Below are 24,620 nucleotides of genomic sequence, written 5' to 3'. Positions count from 1 at the left end.
TAGGGTAGAAAGTAGAAATGCATTCTAGGCATTGGACATTACTCGTAAGATATGTACATGTGTAATACAAACTGTGAAAATACCTTTGGGACTACTGGAAACATTTAGATATATTTTGCAAAGTTGTTTCTGATTCTTCTACCCAAGCTCATTGTTGTTTCAGTTTCTTGTGATTGGTGTGATGTCGTTATGATCTAATTTCCTCTGTCACTTTTATTGGTAATCTTTGCAGCGCTTAGGGCACAACATGAGTTACATCGCTCTACTGTCTGTATAGAATAGAGTGTTTCAAAGAGCATACAAGAGTGTTTAAAAGTGATGCAAAGTGTTATTAATTGGTATATACTAAGGACAAGATTTCTAAAGAACAGAATAAACAGGCTTTTCGACTCACTCTATAGTAGTCGGTGCTGTAGATGTCCCGAGACATCCCGAAGTCTCCGATCTTCACCACGAGTTTGTCCCCCACCAGACAGTTGCGTGTGGCCAGGTCCCGGTGCACGAAGTGCTGCGACGCCATGTACTCCACACCGGAGGCGACCTGCACAGAGATCTGCAGCAGCTCCACGATGCTCAGCTCCTTGTGAGTGGCCGGGTTCTTGATCAGGAAGGCCGCGTCAGGACCGTGAGATCTGCATGATCAAGGGTTTAACATTCCAGTGAAGACATCGGATAATGGAAAGCCGTACAGTTACCGGTACTGGCCTGGGGCTTCACATCGAGATATAGGCTTCACATTGAAATTATGGGTACGTGAAATGATAGTTCATGATCATCATAATCATTATCTGCAGTCGAACGCCATAGTTAAATTTTTGTTCATTCCACACAATATTTGTATAAGACTAGCGTGCTCTAAACCGTTCATAAAGACCGTATTGCTGAAAAACAAACAAACAAAGAGGCTATAACCTACTTGATGAAACGAAAATATTATACGGCGTTTTACATCATTGTGTGAATGAAAATTCCTTTTATGATTTCAGCAGTAATGATGGCACTCACTGTACCTACTTCTGTAAATTGTATGTGTAATAGGCCCTGTTTTGATGGACATACTGCCACTCCCCTTTTCTGTCGACAAAAGGTGAAGCCTTATATTCCAAGTTCAAGTGCTAGCACATACAAGCAGAGGTGTCTAGACTGTGGACCATGTGCTTATTCTTATCCATTAACAGCCCTGATAGATCATTCCTGTACTAAAAAATGGTTTTGTTCAAAAATAAAACATTTCTATAATTAAAGTTATCTAGAAGGACGAAAGGACAAAACTGTTGCTTAATGTCATTACAAAGACTCGGTAGGATTGGTTTTTCATGTGTCTACCCTCCGGCTTATACCTGTCGGACGTAAAGGGTAATACTGTGTAGAAAAGAAGTGTTATTATTCAGACTATGTCCCCGTCGGGACTGGGATAAGTTCATCATGTCTTCCCAAACTCCCTAATTGGCGGCTCGAGTGTTTTGATTGGGATTTATTCGCTTGTGTGCTTTCGTCGCGTAGTCCTTAATGAGATCAAACGGCGATAAGACACGATTATGCAAATAGTGACACGTCACTGGCAGACACTTTGACATAAGATGTGCTTGAATGTGGTTTGGGTGGTCACATCGCCTCCTGACCTATCAGATCAGTCTTCAGTCTTTACCGATACACTGGTAGTCCAAAAATAACACGGTGATAGCAATGGTTCACAAGATGCAATAAACTGACGTGTGGTTGTGTACAGTCTTATTATGCTTCAATAAGTGTTAAATCTAAGGTCCTGTGATGATTCAAAGTCTGCTTACCGTAAAGTTCGTAACAGACTTTGAAATTAATTTTCCAAAGTAAATCCGATTATCATGAAAAGCCTCGTTAGTTCATTAAACAAACCATCATCATCTGTGTCCCTCATTTTCTCCATTGGGCGACGAGTGGGAGCTTTGACACAGATTTATGATACCGAAAAACGATGTGTTTGAACCACTAACTTGGTATTGGAGGTTACCATACCTCAGGTAGTTGTTGAGGTCCCCGTTTTCCATGTACTCAAAGATCATCAACCAGGGCTCTCCCTCCGTGCAGACCCCGTAGAACTTCACAATGTTCTCATGCTGCATGTTGGTCAGGAGCTCCGCTTCCCGATCAAAGTCCTTCCGTGCGTCCTCGACACTCATCTCCTTCAGCGTCTTCACCGCCACCAGGGAGGCATCTTCGTCGGGTTTAAGCTTCTCGCATTTGCCGAGGTAGACTCTTCCGAAGGCCCCCTCCCCGAGCTCGCCCACGAAGTGGATGGTGTCGCGCTGGATATGGCGGATGACTAGAACATAGAAACATGATGATAAAGATTACTTGCAAATTTCAATCTCTACATGTATAGTAAATTGCTAGTGTATGCTATGGAGAAGGACAAATGTCATCATAGCTTTGTATCATCCAATGTCATATGTATATGAAGCGTCAGTCTATATGGATCAATCCAAACTCATATTGATCACCAGTGTTTCCGTTGAAAATATTATTCCAAAGCAGCTACAATAATCTACTTTAGAACATTCTTAAGTTTTCTGTTTGAAACCATGATGTGACGTTGCTATAACCGAGTGGAATAACCGCCATGTCTTTGATAAAGAAGTGATGTAAGTCTCACATTTATGATTCAGCTCAGCGGCACATCACAATCATAGCCACTAACTGAAAGACGTCTCACGGAATATTACTGCAGCTATCTTTTATTTGAAGCCTACGAGACGCGACCAGTGGGAACGACGCCGGACTGCGATATTGAGGCACAGACAGACCACTTGCCATCCTCTGATTAGGTCAGACAGAGGAGGGCACGGAGGCTATCAGGGTAGTAAGTAATCATGGTTCTGTGGATCAGTATTACATGATGAAAAGTAATCGAGGTTTCGTTTGTCCTTATGTTGCATGACAATGTCACTGTAAGATACTATGTCCTGTTTAATCCAGTAGCAGATCTCTATCCTATAACTTAACGAACGTCTTTCAGGCAGTCTGAGCCAAACGACACAATTTGACGCCAGAAATTGCAAACTTTTGGACATTTTGAAAGATTGGGACGAATGGGCCCAAAAGGGCATATATCTTACGAGGGGCGGTCAATAAGTAATGCCCCTGACCCACTTCCAGTCGTCTGATCTAAATGAAATTTTGTATGTGTAATGATTCATATTTTTATAGCTTATGTTGCAAAAAACAGCTCTGAACTAATTGTGGTTTCTGATTTACTGGTGTTTGAACTGAGTCGGGTGCCAAATGGACCAGGTGTGAAATGGAGCCAGTTGAGTGTCGCGCAGTGATCCGGTTTTTGTATTTGAAAGGACGCACACCAAAGAAGACTTTTGATGAAATGAAAGAAACTTATGGTGATGATGCCCCATCATATGACCTTGTAAAACGCTGGCATCCTGAATTCAAACATGGCCGGAAGTCTGTGAAAACAGCTCCCAGACCTGGTCGTCCCTCTTCTGCCATTGATGAGGCATCTGTTGGAGGACCAACCTGGGGTGTCCTACAAAAACGGTGTCCAGAGCTGCATCAAACGATGGGAGAAATGCATAGCTCTGGGTGGTTCCTATGAAGAGAAAGACTGATAACTGTGCCAAGTTTCATTAATCTCCTGCTATGGAAAATGGGTCAGGGGCATTACTTATTGACCGCCCCTCGTATGATATCTTTCCTATTATGTTTCGCCAAGTATCATAAGTGAACATCATTAAATCACTGAAAATCACTTTGATGTATTTGTATAATTGCACATTTGCTTTGAATTCAATGGCAACACCGAGAATTCCAATAAATTTCAAATCGGAGCTTCATCTGTTAAAGAATTACATGTCATATCAGTGTGGCTGCGATGGTAAATGGGCAAAACTGCTGCAATTTTTTATCACAATTTGGTGCAGTCAAGTGAAAAACCCTGACAATGTAGCAAAACAACCTGTAACCATATTGACTGATCATACGCACTTGGAACTATGAATTGGCGTATTGCAATCTACCGCAGGAAATGTGCATCACAAGATTATGTACAGTTTTGTTTAGTTGCTTGCGAAAGATATTATATGCACTAGACGCCCTGTTACCCAGACAATCTTACCGAGTTCCTTAGAGTCTCGGAAGTAGTTTGGATTCTCCACCACGTGAAGTCTGCTGAGCCGCAGGGAGTCCCGGGAGACCACCTCCCCGTTAGACTCGCTGGTGGACCGCTGCAGGGGCGCCGCCGACCCGTTGATGTTGCACTCCCTCCGGCTGATCTTTCGCGACCTCATGCAGTACAGCACGATGGCCACGACGATGAACACTACAGATGACACGGCTACGGCGATGTAGGTCTCGATTCGCTGAAAAAGGCAGAAGTCGAAGGGTTTTTTTGTTGTTGTTAGAAGATACTTAATGACAGAATCTGATATATATCGGCGCATTCGCTGAAAAAGGCAGAAGTAGAAGGGATTTTTTTTTGTTAGAAGACACTTAAGGGCAGAATCTGATATATATCGGCGCGGTCACATTTTTCAAAAGAATAGGCTGTAACACAACCAACTACTAACAACTGAAGGATCTACAATGTGTAAAACAGTCTTTTCCGTAATTGTATGCACGAATATCCCAATAAAAGATCCGGTTGCGATCGTACGGCGAATGTGATTGGGCCCTACATGTATGTGCCGTATTCCAAAGCCGGGGTATTCTACTGGACTGGGCCAAAAGGCGAAAGGAATTATTGGCGCCAATTTCCCCTAAATTGTTAATTGTTAAAAAAGAATCCGCCTATCGGAAGATTTAGGAAGGACTTTCTATTACTATCTAAAATTTAGAACTCCTTACTGTGTATGTTGTAGTCTGGTTTTCTGGTACGTTATCATCTGTGGTCGGCCCGGGTGTTCCGTGGGACGATGAGTTGGGCGGTGCACGGATGGTGTAGTTTGTTGTCCTCACTGGGGGGACTGCAAAGACAGGCAATCAGAGAAACAGACTAACACAACATGGAAACAGAATGGTTTCTTTCACGACTTATTTCTAAACGCTTTTGAATAACGTTAAAGTAAGAAAATACATATCAGATGACGCCAGGCCATATTTACCGAGATAAACGGGCAAGAATATCACAGACCTCTTCATCGTTGCAGTAGACCACTAGGGTCATTCTGTGTGTCCTGGTGTTATTGTTGTATCAGACATTGCTTATTTGTTACAGGACAGGGTTAAAGGTACTAACGTTTCATGAAGGTGACCACGAGTGACCTGCTGGTCTGTCCATACGTGTTGGTCGCCACCAGAGTGTAGTTCCCATTGTCGACGTGAGAGGGCACCTCGAACTTGAGACAGCCGCTGGTCTCGTACGGCGTGACCTTCGAATTCTCCATGCTGACGTACACGTGGTTCCTGGCCGTGAACAGCGCGCGACCCTTGTACCAGGTGAGGGTTGGCAGAGGATACCCGTGCACGGTGAAGCAGATGCTTTTGTGGAAGAGGACCTTATACTCCAGACTCAGGATACGAGGAGGGGCTGTAAAATATAAACTTGTTAGTATTCGTCTATACTATGTAATGGCTAAAAGAGAATTTCTATCGTAATGGCTAACGTGGGAGTACAAATAGATAGCAACAAGTAATGAGAAGGTGACATTTTTTGATTCACCGAATGTTATCACCAGTAGCAGCGTTGCGTATGTTACATGATATGACGAGAGCTTTGGATTTCAAAGAAATGACTGCCATACGCTACCATAGAGTGACCTGAGACTTACCGTTGATCTTCAACACCAAGTTTGCCCGGGCTATTCCAACCATGTTCTTGGCAATGCAGGTCCAGTTGCCGTTGTCGTCCTCACTGGCGTTGTGTATGGTGAGGACCTGCCGTCTGCCCAGCTCCTCTATCACAAGGCTGAACTTGGAGCGAAGCTCTGCTGTGTTCCACTCGGCAGTCGGCGCGGGGCTGCCCGAGGCTTCACAGCTCACCACTACGTCTTGTGTCTTGTTAATGGTCACTTCCCCGGTCAGCACTCTAGCCGTTGGTAGACCTGGGAGTAGTGGAGTAGTGAATTGCTTGTTCAAACGTAACGTTAATGTTATGATTTATCGTCCATTTCATTCTAATATTAAATTCTATTCCAAACGCTGAAAATACGAAGTAAGACACCTACCTTTCAGCATTTTACAGTATCATATGGCATTCCTTAACGAACGTGTAAAAGACATGTAGAAAATGACATGAAACATAGAAGGCAGAAATTTGGGGTTTTCTTCCGAATGAATAACTGATATGGAACAACACCTTGATAGATATAAGAGTGCTATACTTTAAACTTTAAATGTTCTGTACACTAGGAATGAAATAAAAGTAAAAACTGAACCTACGACAGCTAGAATCCAGCTGTAAGTCCCTGATGTCTACGGTTTCGTCTGTCGTTGTTATGCAGGAGATCTTCTCGGTGTGAAAACTGGCTCTCGACTGGCTTTGCCAGAGCTGTATCCACTTGGAGCTGCAGTTGCAGGCCAGCGGGTTGTCGCTTAGCAACCTTTAACGCAAATGCATTGATTTTATGAAAGAACGAATGAAAACTTGTATTGCACATTTATGCCACACATGTTTTAAGTACAGGTCACAACAAAACATGTTGAAGAGATACAGTTCACAGATACAAAAAATTAAAATAGAACTATCATTAGAAATATTCACCGTATCCTAGCTTCTCAATTATAGTAGAGATGTGTTTTAGGATGGTTTACATGAGTAACATTATAAATATGAATTTTTCTATAATACGTAAGGCCAAATCAAGTACAGGTAAGTTCAATGGATAACATCTTCTACAGACCGCCAAGGTAATGTATAGTTCCGTGCACAAAATGAACTTAATCACCGAAAGACCCACGGAAAGAGAATGAATAATTACACCCCACTCACAGTTCTGTAAGCCTCAGGTCGGAGAACAATGTCCACTGCAGCACTGACAGTTTGTTATTTCGTAGATCACTACGGGAAATGAAATATAAAATTAAAATAGTTTCAAATATCGCCACAATCGTCGCCTGAACTACGGAAAAGGTCCATAGAATGCAATCTGTTGATCATGATGCTGTTGTTTTAACTTGGAAAGTTGCGCATATTTTCGATAGTAAGTCATTCTGATACGCCATGTGTACAAACAACGTTAGTGTTGGGTAATGTGCTTACTTATGCAATAACTAGTAACTCCTAGTCACTATTAGTACTAACACAGTTAGTATTCTCTCATTGTCATGACTTTTCTAGCCTACGTGGTGTTTGTCTTCACAGCATCTTACAAACTATACATGTTAAAACGCATACGAACATCATTGTAAGGTTACTGTTGTTCTTGAAGGCGCCATCTTCAATCGTAGACAGGTTGCTATTCTTGATAACACTGAGAAAAATATAGAAAGGAGGGTGAGATTTCATGTACACACACTCAATGAAGAGACATTATCATTGTCCTAAATATTCAGCAGCCTGTCACAGTTAAATCCCATCTTTTGAAGCAGTAACACACTGTAGAACAAGGGCCCTGTTACATCCTTGAAAAGAAAAAAAAAGACATCGCGCACAATAGCTTCTATTCTTCCCTTTGGTTGGCTTGAGAAGTGTGCTGTAATTCCCCACAGAGACCTCATCAGCCATACAGTCAAAGTAGCAGACTCAATGGGATCAACTCTTCAGGGGATCAATTTTGAAATTGCGGATAAGATCTAAATCCATTCTGTATTGGTTTTCTCTGTGCATAAAGAACTCAAGGAAAAAAGAACACTTCAATATAAAATAGCAGACCGGCTTCGGCTGAGCACGTGAAGCTAAGAAGTATCTTGTCAGTATCACTTTATGTTATGGTTAGCCGGTTGTTCGTTCCATTTTGTTTCCGAAAGAAGGTCAATTTAAAATCGATTGACGAATAAACTTTGGAGCTAGAGCCACAATGATAGAGCCAGTTGAACAAATTGATAGCGATGTGTCAATTTGGCAGCCTGTCATTCCCAATATAATGAAGTATACAACTAGAAAGGCCGACATTTGCTTAAGAGCAAATACAGCATATTTCAGCCATACCCCTTCCCACGCAACATTGGACTGTTCCAAATCACCCCTGCGCAAAAATGGAACATCCTCTTAACAGTACATTATCCCCCAAAGTGGACTGGTATTGTGAATTGATTCCAGGTAAAGACAGAGCTTGCTTTTATTTTTCAGAAAATGACAATAATCACACCTTCCATTTAGAAAATTTTCATCATGACTGAAAATTGTTGAATGACTTCATGTAATGTCATTAACAATTTTCAGTACGATAACTAGGTGTAAGTTTAAAAAAGTATAAGCTCCTTGTGATGTGGGTACATTTATTATTGCAGTGAACTTCTTTTATTCAAGTAGGGCATACGATTTAATAATTATCAAGCAGGTGCAGGTACTGTAGGAGCGTTTGTTTTCTTCAAGCTGTAAAACTGTTAAACTGTTTTACTTTGTAAGCAATCAGCCATCGAGCCTATTCTTATTTTAGTTTAACAACTTCCTGCCAGACCCGGAAGATACGATTGAACCTTGTTCGAGGATTTATTTTCGTCTGTCTGGTCAGTCTGTTCATACCCTGGCGCTGAGAGTGTTTTATTGGGCTGAAACTCTGGCAGTTTAAAGTTACTTACAATTTAAATGTTCAAAGTTTATGTCAAACAACAACAGCACTAGGAACACCTACATTTGCTCTGGAGAAAATACAGCAGTTTTCGCAAGTTCCAGTCCAGTGATAGAAATGTGGCCACTATAGACAGGTGGTCACTATAGAGAAAAATGCTGATCTATTGACTAGGAGCCATACGTTACACATGATTTCAGTACACTGATCATTAATCATATAAACATTGCACAGGTAAGCCAATTGTTTAGATGTACAATTAAGTTCAAATAATTCTGAAGAGAAATATTGATGAGAAAATAATCATTCTCGCCACTGTCTAACTTATAATTACGTATCAAAACTAATCGCAGATTTTCTAACTAACGCACCTTTCGCCGACATCATCAAAGGACCGCCGGCTATCAATCAAACACGGCTGTTGATTAGACTTAGAGTTTCAAACAGTCATGTGCTGTGTGCCAGTTGACAGCGAACTTCATGCTACGTGATGTTTTACATTGCTTGGACCTTCTTTCCTACAGCGGTGCTTCTACAAAATATTTAGACTGTAACACTGAGTCCCACATGTTTTATAGAATAGAATTTGACGCAGAACAGCGTTTTTTGCTGGGTATTTTTCTTGAAACATGTCCGTGGGAATATCAGCGAGGCGGCGACGTAGGGATATCAGACCGTCAACAAAAGTCGCACGGCGGCTAACGGCGCAGCGAAGATACTAGCGCTATAAATAAGCGCTTCAACTAAGGATGGCAACCCGTACAATATTTTTGTATACTGTTGAGCTAAGTAAAGTTTGTTGTTTATGAGGTTTTAGTTGTCTTTGAAGCTTTGACCCGAAATATTTTAAAGTCAAACTGCTGAAGAGAAGTAAGTGACTGCTACGATTATCGTAGATATGGCCCTAAAAAAACTGATAAAAGAAGCCTTCTCAATAGTCTAAAATGCAAGAGCTTCCGGGAGGGCTTCGCCCACCTGGGTCCCCCCACAGTGGCCCTGCCCCTGGACCCCGCCAGGGACATTCGGCGGCCCCCGGACCCCTGTCCGACGCTTTGAAAAAATCCTGGCGAGAAGTCTGTACGGCCTGAGTCTTCAAGTTACCGTATTGTGTGGTCCCGCTTATGAATATTAATTAGCCTTCGCTTTCCTATTCGCTGATTGGCTGAACCATTAATTGAATTAACTCTTCCTGCCGGCTAGACACAGGTGCAGATGTCGGCTCTGTGGGGTGAACGTCCGAAAGGTCATGGCATGGAGAACGAAAGAAAACCAATTTCCCCTAAAAAAAAGTGCTGTAATTAAGCTTTTTACAGTACTTTATGCCAAAAATTTTACTTGGATCATTTTACCAACTATCTTATGCCTATCTATACCAAATGTTACTCATACCAGGGTACAGGGGTGCAAAATATACCGTTATAAGACCGTCAACAACAGTCGCACGGAGCTAACAGCGCAGCGAAAATACCATCGCTAGCGTTTCAACTTCGGATAACAAGTTATAAGTACTGTTGAACTCAGTAACGTTAAAGTTTGTTTTTAGTTGCCTTTGACGGTTTGACCTGAAATAGTGTTACGCTAAACTTCTGAAGAGAAGTTAAGTGACTGCTGCGATTACCATAGATATGCCCCTAAGAACTGATACAATATAAAGCCTTCTGAATAGTCTAAAATGCGAGAGCCTTAGGCGGGCTTCGCTCCCCCTGGCGGGAACACTGCTATATACGGGATCATGAGGCCCCGCTTATGAATATTAATTAGCCTTTGGCCTCCTCTTCGCTGATTGGCTAGGTCTTTGATTCAATTAACTCTCCGGCTGACGCGCACAGGTGTGGCTCTCTGCGGGGTCACGGAAGGTCACGTCAGGAGGCCAAAAGAAAACAAATTTCCCCTCAGAAAAGTGCCAAAATTAATCATTTTAAAGTTGTTTATGTCAAAAATTTTACTTGAATCTTGTTACCAAGTATCTAATGCCTATCTATACCAAATTTCAGGTCATTTAATTGTAATACCAGGGTACAGGAGCCAAAAGTGTCCTTTTTTGGTCAAAAATTGGCCAAAAATCGCAAAAATAAGCATTTTGTTGCACTGTACACCAAAAGTGTTATTGAATTTATATGAAGGGATTAACAAGGCACATCTGTGTCAAATTTCAGCTCATTCGGTTGCAATACCAAGGTACAGGAGCCAAAAGTGTCCTTTTTTGGTCAAAAATTGGTCAAAAAATCGCAAAAATAAGCATTTTGTTGCACTGTACACCAAAAATGTTATTGAATTTATATGAAGGGATTATCAAGGCACATCTGTGTCAAATTTCAGCTCATTCGGTTGCAATACCAAGGTACAGGAGCCAAAAGTGTCCTTTTTTGGTCAAAAATTGGTAAAAAAATCGCAAAAATAAGCATTTTGTTGTACTGTACACCAAAAGTGTTATTGAATTTTTATGGGGGCATTATCAAGGCACATCTCTGTCAAATTTCAGCTCATTTGGTTGTAATACCAGGGTACAGGGGCCAAAATATACAGTTTTGGTCTAAAATTGACCAAAAAATCTCAATAAAATCATTTTAGAGGCAGATATGAAAAAACTGAGAAAAAAGCATCAAGGTATTGGCCCATTCTACCCCTGTGCCAAATTTCAGGTCATTCGGTCCAGGAACGGCGGAGATGAATCACTTTGAAGATTTTACAGGAGAAAGAAAGAAAGAAAGAAAGAAACATTACGAATACAATATATTTCACCATACTATGTATGGCTGAAATATAATAACGCCATCCCCCATCGTCGGCTATCGTTAGATGTTTCAAGCCATTGAAGCATTTTCCATATATTTCTTGTGTTGTAATTTTGCTTACAGTGAGTGGTTGCATGTAACAAAAAAGAAGGTAATAACTACATGAGCACATGCCAAGGGAACGATCAATTATCTGGAAACAGATTTTAACTGTTACTCACAGTTTGATCAGACCTTTGTAGTGCCCCAGCTGTTCTCTTGTTAGTCTGGTCAGACCTTGTTGGCCGCTGATGTACCTGCACAAGACGAAGACGCAACATTCAGCTCTTCACATACATACTCGCTTTTGTAAGCTGTTCTAAAATCTCTTTGCTCAATCAGGGAATCTGAAATCGATCTTTTCATCCAAGCTGATAACCTGCAACCTCTTTGCTATTTGAAAACTAAACATAATTCCACCGGATGCTTTCAGGCGCTGACAAAAACATTGGATCATCAAGACCTTAAGAAGGCCTTGGATGTCAGAAGTGTACTTACTTCTTGGATTACTGATGCCGCATTGGCTGATTTCACCGTATCGTTTTAATGTTGCGGTCTTGGCAGAATTATGAGAGATGACGTTAGATACAAAACCAAGAGCGTCAATCGTAGTCTAGTTTTGTAGTTGTTATGATTCAGAATAGAAGAAGCGATGGAGTCAACTCTTCCAGATGCTGGCAGATAACCATGCATACAACACCATCCTGACATGTCAATGTCATCTGGTGATGATGAATAGACGAAACGTCAGTTGGTTGTGGTGAGAAAAATTGGCTGTCGGAAGTGTAACAGGATATCTTGGCTTTTCGTATGTCTAAATGTTTTACACCTCTTCATCCGAAACTGACGAGGAAATGCGCCAAACTCATTTGGAAGTTGCCTGCTTTATCTAGATGCAATTACAGCTTCAGTCTTCTTGTCAGAATTCGTAAACGTTCCGTGATCAACACGCGAGCGGCTGCGGACTCAACTCCATCGTCGGATGCTACAAATTTATCACCCTATGATAGATCAAGCAGATGTTGGAATGTAACATTTTCTGACACAGCTTCTCTGATAGCCATTTACCATATTACCTGTCATTGAACCTCAGTGATTAAGAAAAAGTTACATTCTTCACCCCAACCTCTGCTTAAATATTACTTAGTACGTTTATACCATGCTGATAAAGATATCTCATGGAGTTCTTCCTCCAGTTTGAGGCTACATAGACGTTGACATTATTTGTGAACGATGAAACGTAATGAAGTTTTTTTGCTACAATTTGCCCTATTTGATATTTTGATTTGCCACCGGATCCATATATTTAGACATTTCCGGAAATAGTACACAGGGGATGCCGACTGTAGTCCCTAATGGGAGATGTTTATGTCACCCGCTTCCTGATGGAGAGAATCGCATCGATTTTTGACAATCAACTTTTGCCATTTCAACCGGAAGAATATGGAAATTGGAGAACGCCGCTGCGGATAGTAATGCCCCATGATAAGTTGTCCCATGCCACCGTCGGAAGCTGCAAGTTTCCGCTATACGAATAACAACGTAACCCTATAGCAATATTTGGAGAAACAACGGGAGGACATTAGTGTGAATAGACTTTCGTGAAACAGTCTCGTCAACACCTACGTGCAAGTTCCACGTAATAAATGCAAATAATCTTTATTGCACCGGTCCAAGAGCTATCTATACAACTAAGACAATCACGACCACAGCACTTCCAGACCAAGAAATCTGCAGTACCATAGCAGGCCGCTAGGATGCCAATTATCGAACTTGACCTTCGTCTCCTCGACACCTATCCTAAGTCCAGATAAAGCACATTTTGTGGATGACATCCTCTCCAAATCTAATACAGACCTCTATACGAGGTGCTAGGATAGCTAAGGACTAAAATAACTCGCAATTGAATAGATAAGTGATACAGTAGCGTCATTCAGATGTTTGACCTGTTGTCTAGCGTAAAACATGGGACCAATGATGGTCAAAGAAAACTGTAACTGTTGACGTATCGCTAACCTCTACGCTGGTTTAACTTCCTGATGGCTCAGTGAGTATCATGTCCTGAGGAAGGTTACCGAAAGTCGGCAAATAAAATCCTTTTGGTAGTATAATTAAGAACTTAATATATCAATTTAACAACCTAATGAAATCATTTACGCATGGGATGAATGAGTCAGAGTACCGAATATGAACTAACGTAACCTGTACTTACAATGCAGTTTTTCCACCCACAACATGGTCAGCTTACAAAGGGAAATTAAAGCAAGAGAAAACGTGCCGGGACAATCTTCCATGCCAATTACTTGACAATCCAATCGATTAATTGGATAGGTATCGCCGTTCATTTCTGATACGTTAGCATTAGCTAGGTTTACCTAATCAATTCTTAAAAACATATACCTTCATTCCAGCTCTCAAGTATTGCGTTCGCCGAAGAAGCATTTTTTCTGTTGACATAATCTATGGTCATTTGATTAGAGAGCCGTTTGAAGTTGACTTGGTTGAACACAATGAACTTGGTGTATCACCGTCTGACCTTAATGAAGTTAAACGGAAATCATCGTTTCAATGATCGCCAAGTCATCGCCGCTAAGCACAATTTCCGGCTCCAGGGGAACTTTGATCACGTCACTTCCCTAATTAATAGAATATTGAGCCAGTATGTCTCTATCAAGCGCCCTGCCAGGCCCCCGGGAGCTGTATTGTGAGGGGAAGTTTCGCCGCTATTAGATCTCTTCTCATAATTTTGTCCTTGGCGTTTCCGCGGGCCCCGCACCGTGTATCGATTTGTTTAGTTAATGTTTTATTGTCAGGCTTTTGGGATTATTGTGGCACAGCCAAAATACAAAGATGAACAAGCTATGAGCAAGTGAAATACTTCCAGGACAGGGATTCACCAACGCGTGTCACCACCAATACCGTGTTACTAAAGAGCAAGGACAAAGTTTTTTAAATCATTTTTGAACGTGCCGACAACAAACGTGTACGCTATAAAACAAGAGTTTCACGCCTCCGTAAAACATTGTTTTATTGTCATTTATCAATAATGTTATTAAGATTGTGATTACCATTACAGTGAAGTCGAGTACCATATGGAAAAGAACTACACAAACAAACAGACCAAAAATAATATCCCCATGAAGAAGTAGCATCGTCCCATGACCCTGTAATAGGTCATCCTTGGGCAAACATTACTTTGGGCTATTCTATTTTTGAACCGGTGTTTTGGAACAGTCCATTTCTGTATAGAAAGAGACATGAAGTGAACTATGAAATATTTACTTGCAAAGCCTCTCTAGCTTTCAGCTTCTTGTTTTGCAGAGTAATGCGGGATTAAGTGACCCATATTTGTGAAAGGATGTACAGATCGGCACACTGGAAGATCAGATGACTATCCAAAGCAACACAGTACACTGGTAGTGAGCTCACAATCGTAGCAATCCCTACACTGTTACCTTCGCCAGAAGGTAATTTCTTTCTTACCGTTCGTGTCTGCGTTCCACGTGCACGTTTGTGTGTATGAGACGATAACTTATGAATGCCTTGATTTAGTTGAACAACATATCACCTAAGTCATTGTCATGAAACTTGATTTCTGGCTAGGTCCATTTGTGGAGGTAGGTTTGTATCCTACGTACTCTTGTTTTATTAGCACATGTTTATTTTCAAATACCATTGTCAGACTTTTGATAACGCGTTGCACAAAACTGAGCGTGTCTGACATGTCAAATATCCTCCAGACGCATTACCGGGAAAAGTTGATGAAAAACAACAATCCGAACTTTCCCTCCGGCGGTCAGCATTACGACTCTCAGCTGCATATGCATGTTGGTGGGTGTTAGTTATGCCAGTTTCCCAAGACTTATTGTTGGGGGTCACGTTCTATCCGTTACTAATTGATGATTCGTTTTATCAAATACATTGTATTGATTTGTATGTATCAAACCACTCCATGTTCTGACTCATGTCTCTCGTCTTAATTTGAGGATCATGAGGAGCATATCTGTCGCCTCTCACACTGAATGTTCATTGTACGTACGTGGCAGGAGTAACAAAACAGCATGTGCATAGCAGCGGTTAGAAGTTCTTCAGTCCCGTCTTAGGCCCTGGTTCTGGCCTTATCTTTCAAAACAAAAACAAAAACAACAACAACAACAAGTAAAGTGGGAGAGTATGAGGCATTTCTACTTCACAGACTTCTTCAGCGGGCTAAGGTTTTCGTTGGAGCGGACAAAACCCCCAGTCCCGACAAAAACAACCTGGCCTATGTTGAAAATCACCAATCAGCGCCTACCCAAAATAAACGCCGCAGAAATTCCCAGAGACACCTTACGTCAAGCATACATGCACGAGTTGGAACTTGTGGGTATGGTAGTTTTTTAAAAAAAAGTAGATTCCAGCTCTCTAATTAACTAATAGATTAGGCGTAAGTGTGAGATGACCGCAGCGTAAGCGAATCTTTTCCTACTCATGTGCTGTCCTTTGTGCTGAAAAGCCTTCGACCCCCACACAAATGCTATCAAACGATACCTGTTATTTGTTTCGTTTTCCCCCTCCATCCTGTTTACATTACAGCCTAGATGAATTGACTAACTCCTCACAACAATGCTAGGATCAGCGCGGGCGGTCAGTTTCTATAGAACTAATATCATCATGGTAGTTAGATTTCCGGAAAACGTTCCCCCCACTCAATTCTTCAGTCCAAACTGAGTAATCAATGACTGGGCTTGGTGGATTAGTTCATTCAAATGTTGATACTAGATTAAACGAAAGGCTCGTGTTTACAATAATATTGCAAAAACACAGCTGTTGTTGATAAATACAGGCACCTCCTCGGCACATAGTAATTGAATTGTTCCCTCGCTAATTAATCCGCCTTCAAAATCTTCCTCAAAGCTCCCCTTACACATTTAGAAGGAGATGGAATTAGCAGGCTTTTAATAATGGCTGAGTTGTGCACCTTCTTGTGTCAGTATCTTAAAGTAAGTTTCTGAGTACATTATTCACGATGGTCGACGAAAGTTTACTTATAGCTGTATATTTTCCCTTGTAACGTGGACATCTATTTGCCATTTATTCATCATTACACATATCAGTGCAATGATAAAATCAGGTCAACATTTCCGAAGATGAGAGTCTGAACATAACGCCCACGCGTACCTAAGAATATTGGCTATCTGGCTATGGCTGGTACATAGGATTTGACGATAAGGATATTTTCTTTTAAATGAGGTCTAATCACTCATGTTTAGATAATTGGATTAGGTAAGTGATTTATACCATATCATCACAAATGGCTAGTTGCGGCAAAATGTGGGTACTTCGAATGCGCTTTATATTCGCAATGGAATAAAGCATAACATTATATGCATTGTATGTAGATATGTAATACGAAGTATTTCCGTACAGAATGGAAGACGCTATCAATTCACGGGGAGCTATTGTAAATAGTATGTATGTTTCTGTGCTGTTGAAGTTAATTTATATATTTCAAATATACCAGCCTCGTTCACCGTACGGTGACTAGAAGTGATCAATGGGCAGATGTAATCTTCAATCAAAATTCTATCTGTATGATTAATGAACTACAGCTACCGTTCATATTCATGGAGGCTTGAGGTCGCAGAAATCTTGTTTTGCCTGTTTTATGTCACCATTTGAATTCTATTCAAGGAAACGCAGCAAACCAGTCAAGAATGCAGTGCTTCTGCACCATACGTTTTCCTGCTATTTTTAGCTTCGGTGGTTTGGTGTTCTACCCCCAGGGATGGCGGTGGTCTGATAAAATTTCTGCGTACTTTCAGTTCAGCCATCGTTTCACCTCGCGAGGAGGCCAGGAAATTATCCAGACACCGCCGTGCGTGTGTGTGCGAGCAAGGAGCGATTGGCTCCCGGCTGCAGGTGCAAAAATAAGAGTCCGTAGGACACAAACCTTCGAGTGTTTGTCGTGTCAGTTGTGGCGTTTGATATCCTGTGTTAAATTCTTAAAACATGTTTCGATTTATGTTTTAGGTATTTTTTTATTTGAACAATAGGCAACAACCAATACAGTGGTCTAACCTCCGCTTGGAGAGTAGATAATTAGGTTCCAGACTGTGCAAGGTGACAACAACTGTTTTTGATCTTCAAGATGGAGGTAGAGTTCTATAATTTTACATGACAATAGTATACTGGAACGGTCTCAAAACCGCCCTGGGACCTAAAATGACTACCGATAGGCAAAACTACAACCAAACAAACAAACAAACAAACAAACCCATACAAAGGATATAGGAACTTAAGATATCGCTGTGAACAAAAAGACACCGACAACCGCAATTCCCCTGTCGGAGGTCAACCCCCAGAGGTAGTGACTACACGCTTGCGTCTTATGTGGAGTACTCACTAAACAGAGGTTGAAAGATCGAGAATAAATTCTTTCTGCCAACCGTTTCCTGACGTCTTTCGGGTGGTAGAAAGTAACGATCTCCATTTCAACCTCTGTTTGGATTGTATGTCAAGCACTAACGAAGCTTATTATACCAAATGTATGAAATGCTTTTAGTATTGCTGGTCATAATCCTTCGGACCTTATGCCTCGAAGATTACAGATCCTACGTATACGTTAGTAGATCTCTTGAAGTCTACACCTGGTTTAATGTAACAGTCAGGGCCTACCCCTCGGAGATTTGACCTTACACGCCGTCCATATAGATACATCTAGCCATATCTTTAGAAAACAACAACACCCGGGGTACTGCTGCTATTATCAATATTGCATTTACTAATTGCCATACACAGGCGTATGTCATGGGTAAATGCATACAACAGGCAGCTGAGTTCGGACACAAAAGAGAAAGGCCGACGAGGCATTCGTGTTATTTGCTTTTAAAACAATCAGTGTTGAAATAAGTCTTTTGCGGAATGTAACACAAAGAATATATGTGCGTGCTGATATGAACAATACCTTAGTCATCTCAGAAAACAATCCGTTTGACAGAAAACAGTACTAGTAAGTACATGTCGAAACTGATATGTAAGTCACTGTCCGTTGTAAGGGTTGTGCGTATGCTGTAAGACTAGAATTTCATATCCAATCAGCATATCGCCTGTTATTGAAAATATTGGTCTACATGCCTTTTGTAAATCACCTAAGGCAATACGTTATAACCCCGTCTGTATTATCCCTCCCTCATCCCTTTTATGTAAATATGCATGGCAAAAGAAAAAGAATTTGACGAAAGAAGTCATGATTTGTTTTGGCTAGCTGGATTTATATTTTCAAAGCTGCAACTAAACCTTAAGAATGGTGTTATATAAACGGAAAGGTATGTCTCCAACCTGTTACGTGTTTTCCATTTTTCAAGTCAGCAAAATTAGCATTCCTCAGACACGTGTTGAGAGCTAACCTAGTTGAAATCCTTTCCCTCTCTCTCCGTGTATAAGGCCCATATATAGGGCAGCGCCCATCTTGTTTTGTAGCTTTTAAACCATCAGTTTTGTAGCTCTTGGACCACACAGATGAGCACGTATTGCTGTAGGTGGCTATATTCGCCATACTATTCCCCATATGTGTTGTGTGAATGCTCACTTTTGAACAGATATATTTAACTTCTTAAAGTATTCAGTATGACGCAGCCAGTGTTTGAACCCATGACCCCTTGAACACAAAGTAAGCTCTTTTTCATAGTAAGCGGTATGTGTCATTCTTTAATTTCTTACGACGAAGCCAGGCTAAACCCAGCGACTTCCCCCGACCTGAACCTCTACCCCCGCAGGCTGTTGCGGCAGTCTTCCCCCACGTGTATGAGCAATCAATACGAATAACAGACACGACGCCAACCCTTTACTAACAGGTGTATAACCTACGCGTCTTCGTAAAATCCAGAAAATTTCCTTTCTCATGCACATTTATTTCGCCGCCAGTCTCGACAAAACTTCTTCAAATACATTTAACAACACCGGGACGGAAGCCGAACATTGCCGGGCAAAAGGGCCGGGCCAAGGGCCGGGCCAGACGAACTACATGTATATACATGAATTTTACTACCGGAAAACTAAAATTCAAGTCTTCCCCTATCATGTTTTCTGTACAATGAACAGACCACTATAGCTGGCAAATTTAAATCTTCAGAGACACCGACATGTCCCCTTTAACATGCATTTCAAAACTGCAGCCGTCGAGTTGTTATACAGATTCCTAACCTCTTATCGGATATAATCACTATCCTACCCTTCCCGTTATCAAATGATTCCTTGATTTGGAGTTCATTCGAACTAACCTTTGGCATCGCAGTCAAATGTATGGCTGCCACCGCAAGTCGATGGACGCGGGCGCGAACGGGTAGACGAAAACAAGCTAGCTAGTGCTTGTGATTCACCAAAATCTAATTATAGAGACACCTTTACAGCGTACACAAAAATATGTTTTGGGAAGGCACAACGGTGGTTGTTCCGCTCCAATTTATTCTTTATGGTAAGATTTTTTTAGATATATGCTCAAAGATCATGATTACGGTAGACCACAGAGTTTTGAAGTAATGCTTATCTTCGCCAAAACCATAAGTTGTTTTGGTGCCGTTTCTTCGTAGTTTTGTGTTATTTTACAGCATAAATCGAGAAGTGTGACTAGATCCGTGTAATATTTGGTGGGCAGGTTTTGTGGGTAGGTTTCGACAGAGCTAAGGAACTTCGATGATGGACTTCCTAGAGGCTTTTTTTTTATTTCTGCAGAATCTCCGGATATCGTATCTTTTCTAAGGCATTCCTGCTTTGATTGACTATGAATATGTTTTTTTTTTCAACAGATCGAGTATGATTTGAATTCCTTTCTTACCATGCAGGGAACTCAATTTCCTTCCACGTCAGATTATATGTACCCTCATGTCTCGTTTGAAGTAAAGCGGCGGCACCGGCAATACTGAATGACATGTGCAAATTCAGGGACGATTTTTGGTGGCGATAACTGGAGTTTTGCCTCCGCACAGGAAGGGGTGTTTTCTTGGCCCTTGTTTGTTTGGTGGTTGTTTGTTTGTTTGTTTGCTTGAAGGTTTGGTAGATCAGTTTATAGAATTTTGAACTTTGGGGATGTGTCACAACAGCGAACAATATCTCAATGAATCTATGCCAATTGACCAAGTAAGGCATTAAGTCCCTTTCCTTTTTTTACATTCTGTTTTCTTTAGCCAGGATAGCCATACTCAGTGTAACCACACTGCTTTACAGTGGGGCCCTGGATAATTCCTTACAATCGATATCGATACTTTCGGGGAAAATGGGAAGGCATCATGTTGAATTCGCCACAAAACATAGCTACCGATTATTCTTCATTCAGCTATCACTAGAGCTAGAGTCACGTTGAACACGGCACACACTGTCAGCAAATCCAATAAGCAATATCTCAGTACACCCGCCACGTACGCAGTAATCGCATTTTTGTTTTGATCATGGATGACTCAACAGGTTGACTCAATAATTCCAATTCATGGTCATATCCATGCCTTTTCAGGAGATTGACACATGTCAAACAGACTCTACTGAAGCAGTACTGATTGTAGACTATTAGATGTTGAACGCAGAGCGGCATTGTTGTTTTTTATTTTCAAATTGGAAGTACAAACTTTCACTTTACCGTTAGTTCATCGTATTGTAAAAATTGTCTGTAACTGAAGTCAACTTATATAACAACAAACCACCCGTTTCAAATGCTGTTCAAGATAACTTAGTGAGATTTGCAAAGGCCAGGATATTGTTGCTTCTGTTCGTCATTGCTTTGTAACCTTGACGCAGAATACAAATCATTCCCGAATCGAGTTAAGTGCTTGCTGGCCCCATCATTACGTTACCGTGCTTCAATAATCGAGTCTACGCCATGGCTGCTTCGCTTGCTTCTGTCAACAAAAGCGTGATGAAACGGCGCAAATGGTTTAGAAATGAATCCCATATCACTGGTCTTAGACTATCAGAATTCTTACGAAGAAGAACGCATTTTCCATGATCTCGTTAGCTTTTTGAAAAACGTATGTCATGTCAAAGCACACGTTATTAGAGATCTAAGAAACGACCTTGTCTCCTTCACTCCATTGTTCGCCACAAATGATATAGTTACACAGAAACATGCATGACTTGGTGGTGTGTATGCAGTGATTAGGCATACTTGGATGTGAGAACTGGCGTCCCTTGTTTTGTTTAGTAAGTGCAATTACCATACCACCTGTCTGTGATCCTAGGAGCGCTGAAATTAAGTCCTAGCAATCACAAGTCGGATTACGAGCCTTATACACCACGGCAACGTGGACCTACCGTAAGGTGTTGAGTCAGAAATGATATCCCGTCGTTTGTTCCAGCTATCGCTTGAAGTTTAAGTGAACAAACTGCCGTGAAAGGTTAGCAGGCTCCTGCAGTGAGATCGGAGCACGTCAGCACTTTACTTAAGCTTCAGCTTCTCGTTTGATCGTACATGGACACCATTTACAGCGACCTACTTCTAACGTAATGTTTTCCCGTAACAGAATCTGATTTCGCGTGCAGGAATAGAACTGGGCACGAGGTATTTGTTACCATAGAAATATATTAGAAGTCAGTAAGAGGATAAGATCCCATTGGACCGTGTGATATGTAACATAATGCTCCTGTCCTCGATTTTCTGTAAGCTGTGTTAACATGACTATTAATTAGGTATGGACAACACGGGGTTGTATCAATTCAAGCTGTAGCCAAAAAGACCAAAGACCTCTCCTCTTTCTTTCCAGTCAATAGTTCCATGTTTTCTTATGCAAACTATCGATACTGTTCAGCGACACGGCTCAATATTTTCAGATGTGTGCCTGCGTGTATGTGTTCGTCGTGTGTGTCACGATGTGGGCGGAGATGGGAGGTTATGATGTGTGTCACGGTGGTACCGTGTTATGTCACGCCTGTCATGAACACCGTTTGATGTAGGTTAGTCATGTTGGTAACATATTCAATTAACCGGTCATTCGTTTGCTAAAAAGTTCACTTCGAGGACTCTCAAAAACGCCCAACGCTGTGAGTCACACAGTGTATCATATGTGGGGCGCCGTTAGCCCAGTTACAGGAGAAATATTGTATTTAGTTCACCATTCATTCAGCCCAATGACATTGTACGTGTTATCAATTATCATTAATCGCTACAACCTTCCGAGCGATCGACGCCGTAGTCTGGACAGTGTACGAGATTATGGACGAGCGACTGCTGAAGTACGTTCATTACCCGGCTGATATTCGATTACGGAGGTTGTCGTCCGTCTTTTCTTGTGATGGCAGAGCGGCTCTGCTGAATTATTTACACAGGCTGGACAGAGATACCCACTCTGCCCTCATTCTGAACAGATGAGTAAACCGCTTGTTTGCTTTGGGAGAGGTTTAAGCGGGAAATAATGACGCTCTAAGTGGACACTATGCTGGTGGTTTCACCACGGTAAGCTTGCCCGCTGTGACATAAACTGGGGGAAGTCTGAAGAGGTGTGACGACCAATACAGGCGCTACTTCATTCAGACTTATACAGCTTTTATTCTCCATTCCTCGATATAATCTATACATTTCTTTCCAAAACTACACGGTCTTTTTTTCGACACTGCGTTTAAGTGATATGTTGCGACCGTACGTGATGCGTGCGACCTTCAACAACAAGAGAATCCGCTCTGAAAACATTTACAAATCGTTTAAGTCCTACAGTCAACTTAAGGCCATGCATTCAAGACGGGTCACCCGCTTGTTTCGAAGCACCTTGGATTACCACGCCTGGTGGCCTTTTGGAATTTCAAAGGGAACTTATATAAGTGCTAACCACGTCGCGTGCGATGTAGCAGTCTCTGCAGAAACTCATATCTACTGCACATATGCGACAAGCTATATAAACAAAGTAGAAAAACGTGAATAATGATGATAAAGATTTAACACATCACACACACACACATGATTGAGTACTCACAGCTCTTTGACTTTGTCGATGTCGTTGAGGTCGTCAGGACCGGGGATGGCTCGCAGGGTGTTCGGTCTCTCACACTCCACCTCGCCCTTAGCTTCCCGGCAGGTGCAGTCATCGGGGCACCGCAGCGCTCCTCCGGCAGTCAGCCAGCAGCAGCAGGCCAGGACCAGCAGGTGGAAGCTTCCGCTGCGGCTCGCCATCGCATCCCCCACACCGGTACCTGACGTGTTCGGAATCGTCTGATGTTTTGTATCCTAGAAGAAATTAGTACGAGGCCTTTGCAGAAAAACAACAACTGCGATTAAGAATAACAGGGGGCGTTGACAGGCCGAGGAACTGACTACAGATACTTTGGCGCTCGTGCTTCGGAAGCCGGGTTCCTGCTCCGCTTCTGTGGCAACATCGTTTTGTACCGCGCCGATGACGTCTCACTGGGCTGGTGTCAGGAGTAGCACCCAGACTTCTGATTGGTCGTCACTGATCGGCCCTGCTGCCACCTTCAGAAGGGAGGAAAAGGGAATAATAAAGACATCAAATCGCCGTGTGATGATAAGGAGAGTAGCCAATCAAATAGTCTTTTATCTCATATATCCAGAGAGAGAGAGAAAGAGAGAGAGAGAGCGTTCACTGAAGGACGAATACAATTCATATCTACATTATATACTTTCTCTTAAAGCCTTAAAACATGGTAAACAAGTTCCCATTTGCTAGAATGAAACAAAAAAATCATTTAGTTAACACGTACTGACACGTCATGATGAAGTAAAGTAAAGACATTGTAGTATTGAACGTAACAGCATGATGCTATCTGCTTTAGCTTCGCACTGTACGAAAACACTAGTACTTCACGTACGTGCATTACCGATGGCTGAAGTCATACTGTAACCCCCTCCCACTAGCCCAACAGACAGATACAGCGAACGTTGCGCCTGAACTTGTCTTTACCTTACGGACGCCTCTCCAGCATCAGACAGATTTGGCGAGATTTGAAGCCGAGTGGATTTGAAGCGCGACTCTTGCTATTTAATTACGCCGGCTGGCAGGGCCCGGGACGTACCACGTGATGGAACGTTATCTCTCCACAGGGGGAGGGTGCAACATGATAACATGGCGTCAGGGGAATTCTAATTCTATAGATGGGTAAACACCTAATTGCAGACTGTTGCAATATTCATGTCAGATGGTTTTGAGCGGGTGAATTATTAATAACGCTCGCAGGCCGAGTGCCATTTTGTCGCTTCTCGCTCGGTAACATCCGC

At 41.8% G+C, this 24,620-nt stretch overlaps 1 protein-coding gene across 1 annotated transcript in view; it reads right to left on the bottom strand.

Annotated features, from left to right (window-relative positions):
• LOC118410176 (NT-3 growth factor receptor-like) overlaps window positions 1-24,512 on the bottom strand; it is a gene marked incomplete in the record, with an annotated part of 26,880 nt that extends 2,368 nt beyond the window's left edge. The window contains 12 exon segments of the mRNA XM_035811715.1: window positions 395-632; window positions 1,996-2,302; window positions 4,106-4,349; window positions 4,834-4,952; window positions 5,225-5,515; window positions 5,757-6,029; window positions 6,367-6,527; window positions 6,917-6,985; window positions 7,326-7,397; window positions 11,614-11,688; window positions 23,365-23,858; window positions 24,307-24,512. Coding sequence (XP_035667608.1) covers window positions 395-632; window positions 1,996-2,302; window positions 4,106-4,349; window positions 4,834-4,952; window positions 5,225-5,515; window positions 5,757-6,029; window positions 6,367-6,527; window positions 6,917-6,985; window positions 7,326-7,397; window positions 11,614-11,688; window positions 23,365-23,561 — 2,046 coding nt within the window.
• Between the last annotated feature and the right edge of the window lie 108 nt (window positions 24,513-24,620).

This window comes from Branchiostoma floridae, chromosome 2 (assembly GCF_000003815.2).
Source record: "Branchiostoma floridae strain S238N-H82 chromosome 2, Bfl_VNyyK, whole genome shotgun sequence".
NCBI lineage: Eukaryota > Metazoa > Chordata > Leptocardii > Amphioxiformes > Branchiostomatidae > Branchiostoma > Branchiostoma floridae.
This window is presented reverse-complemented; position numbering and strand designations above follow the sequence as displayed.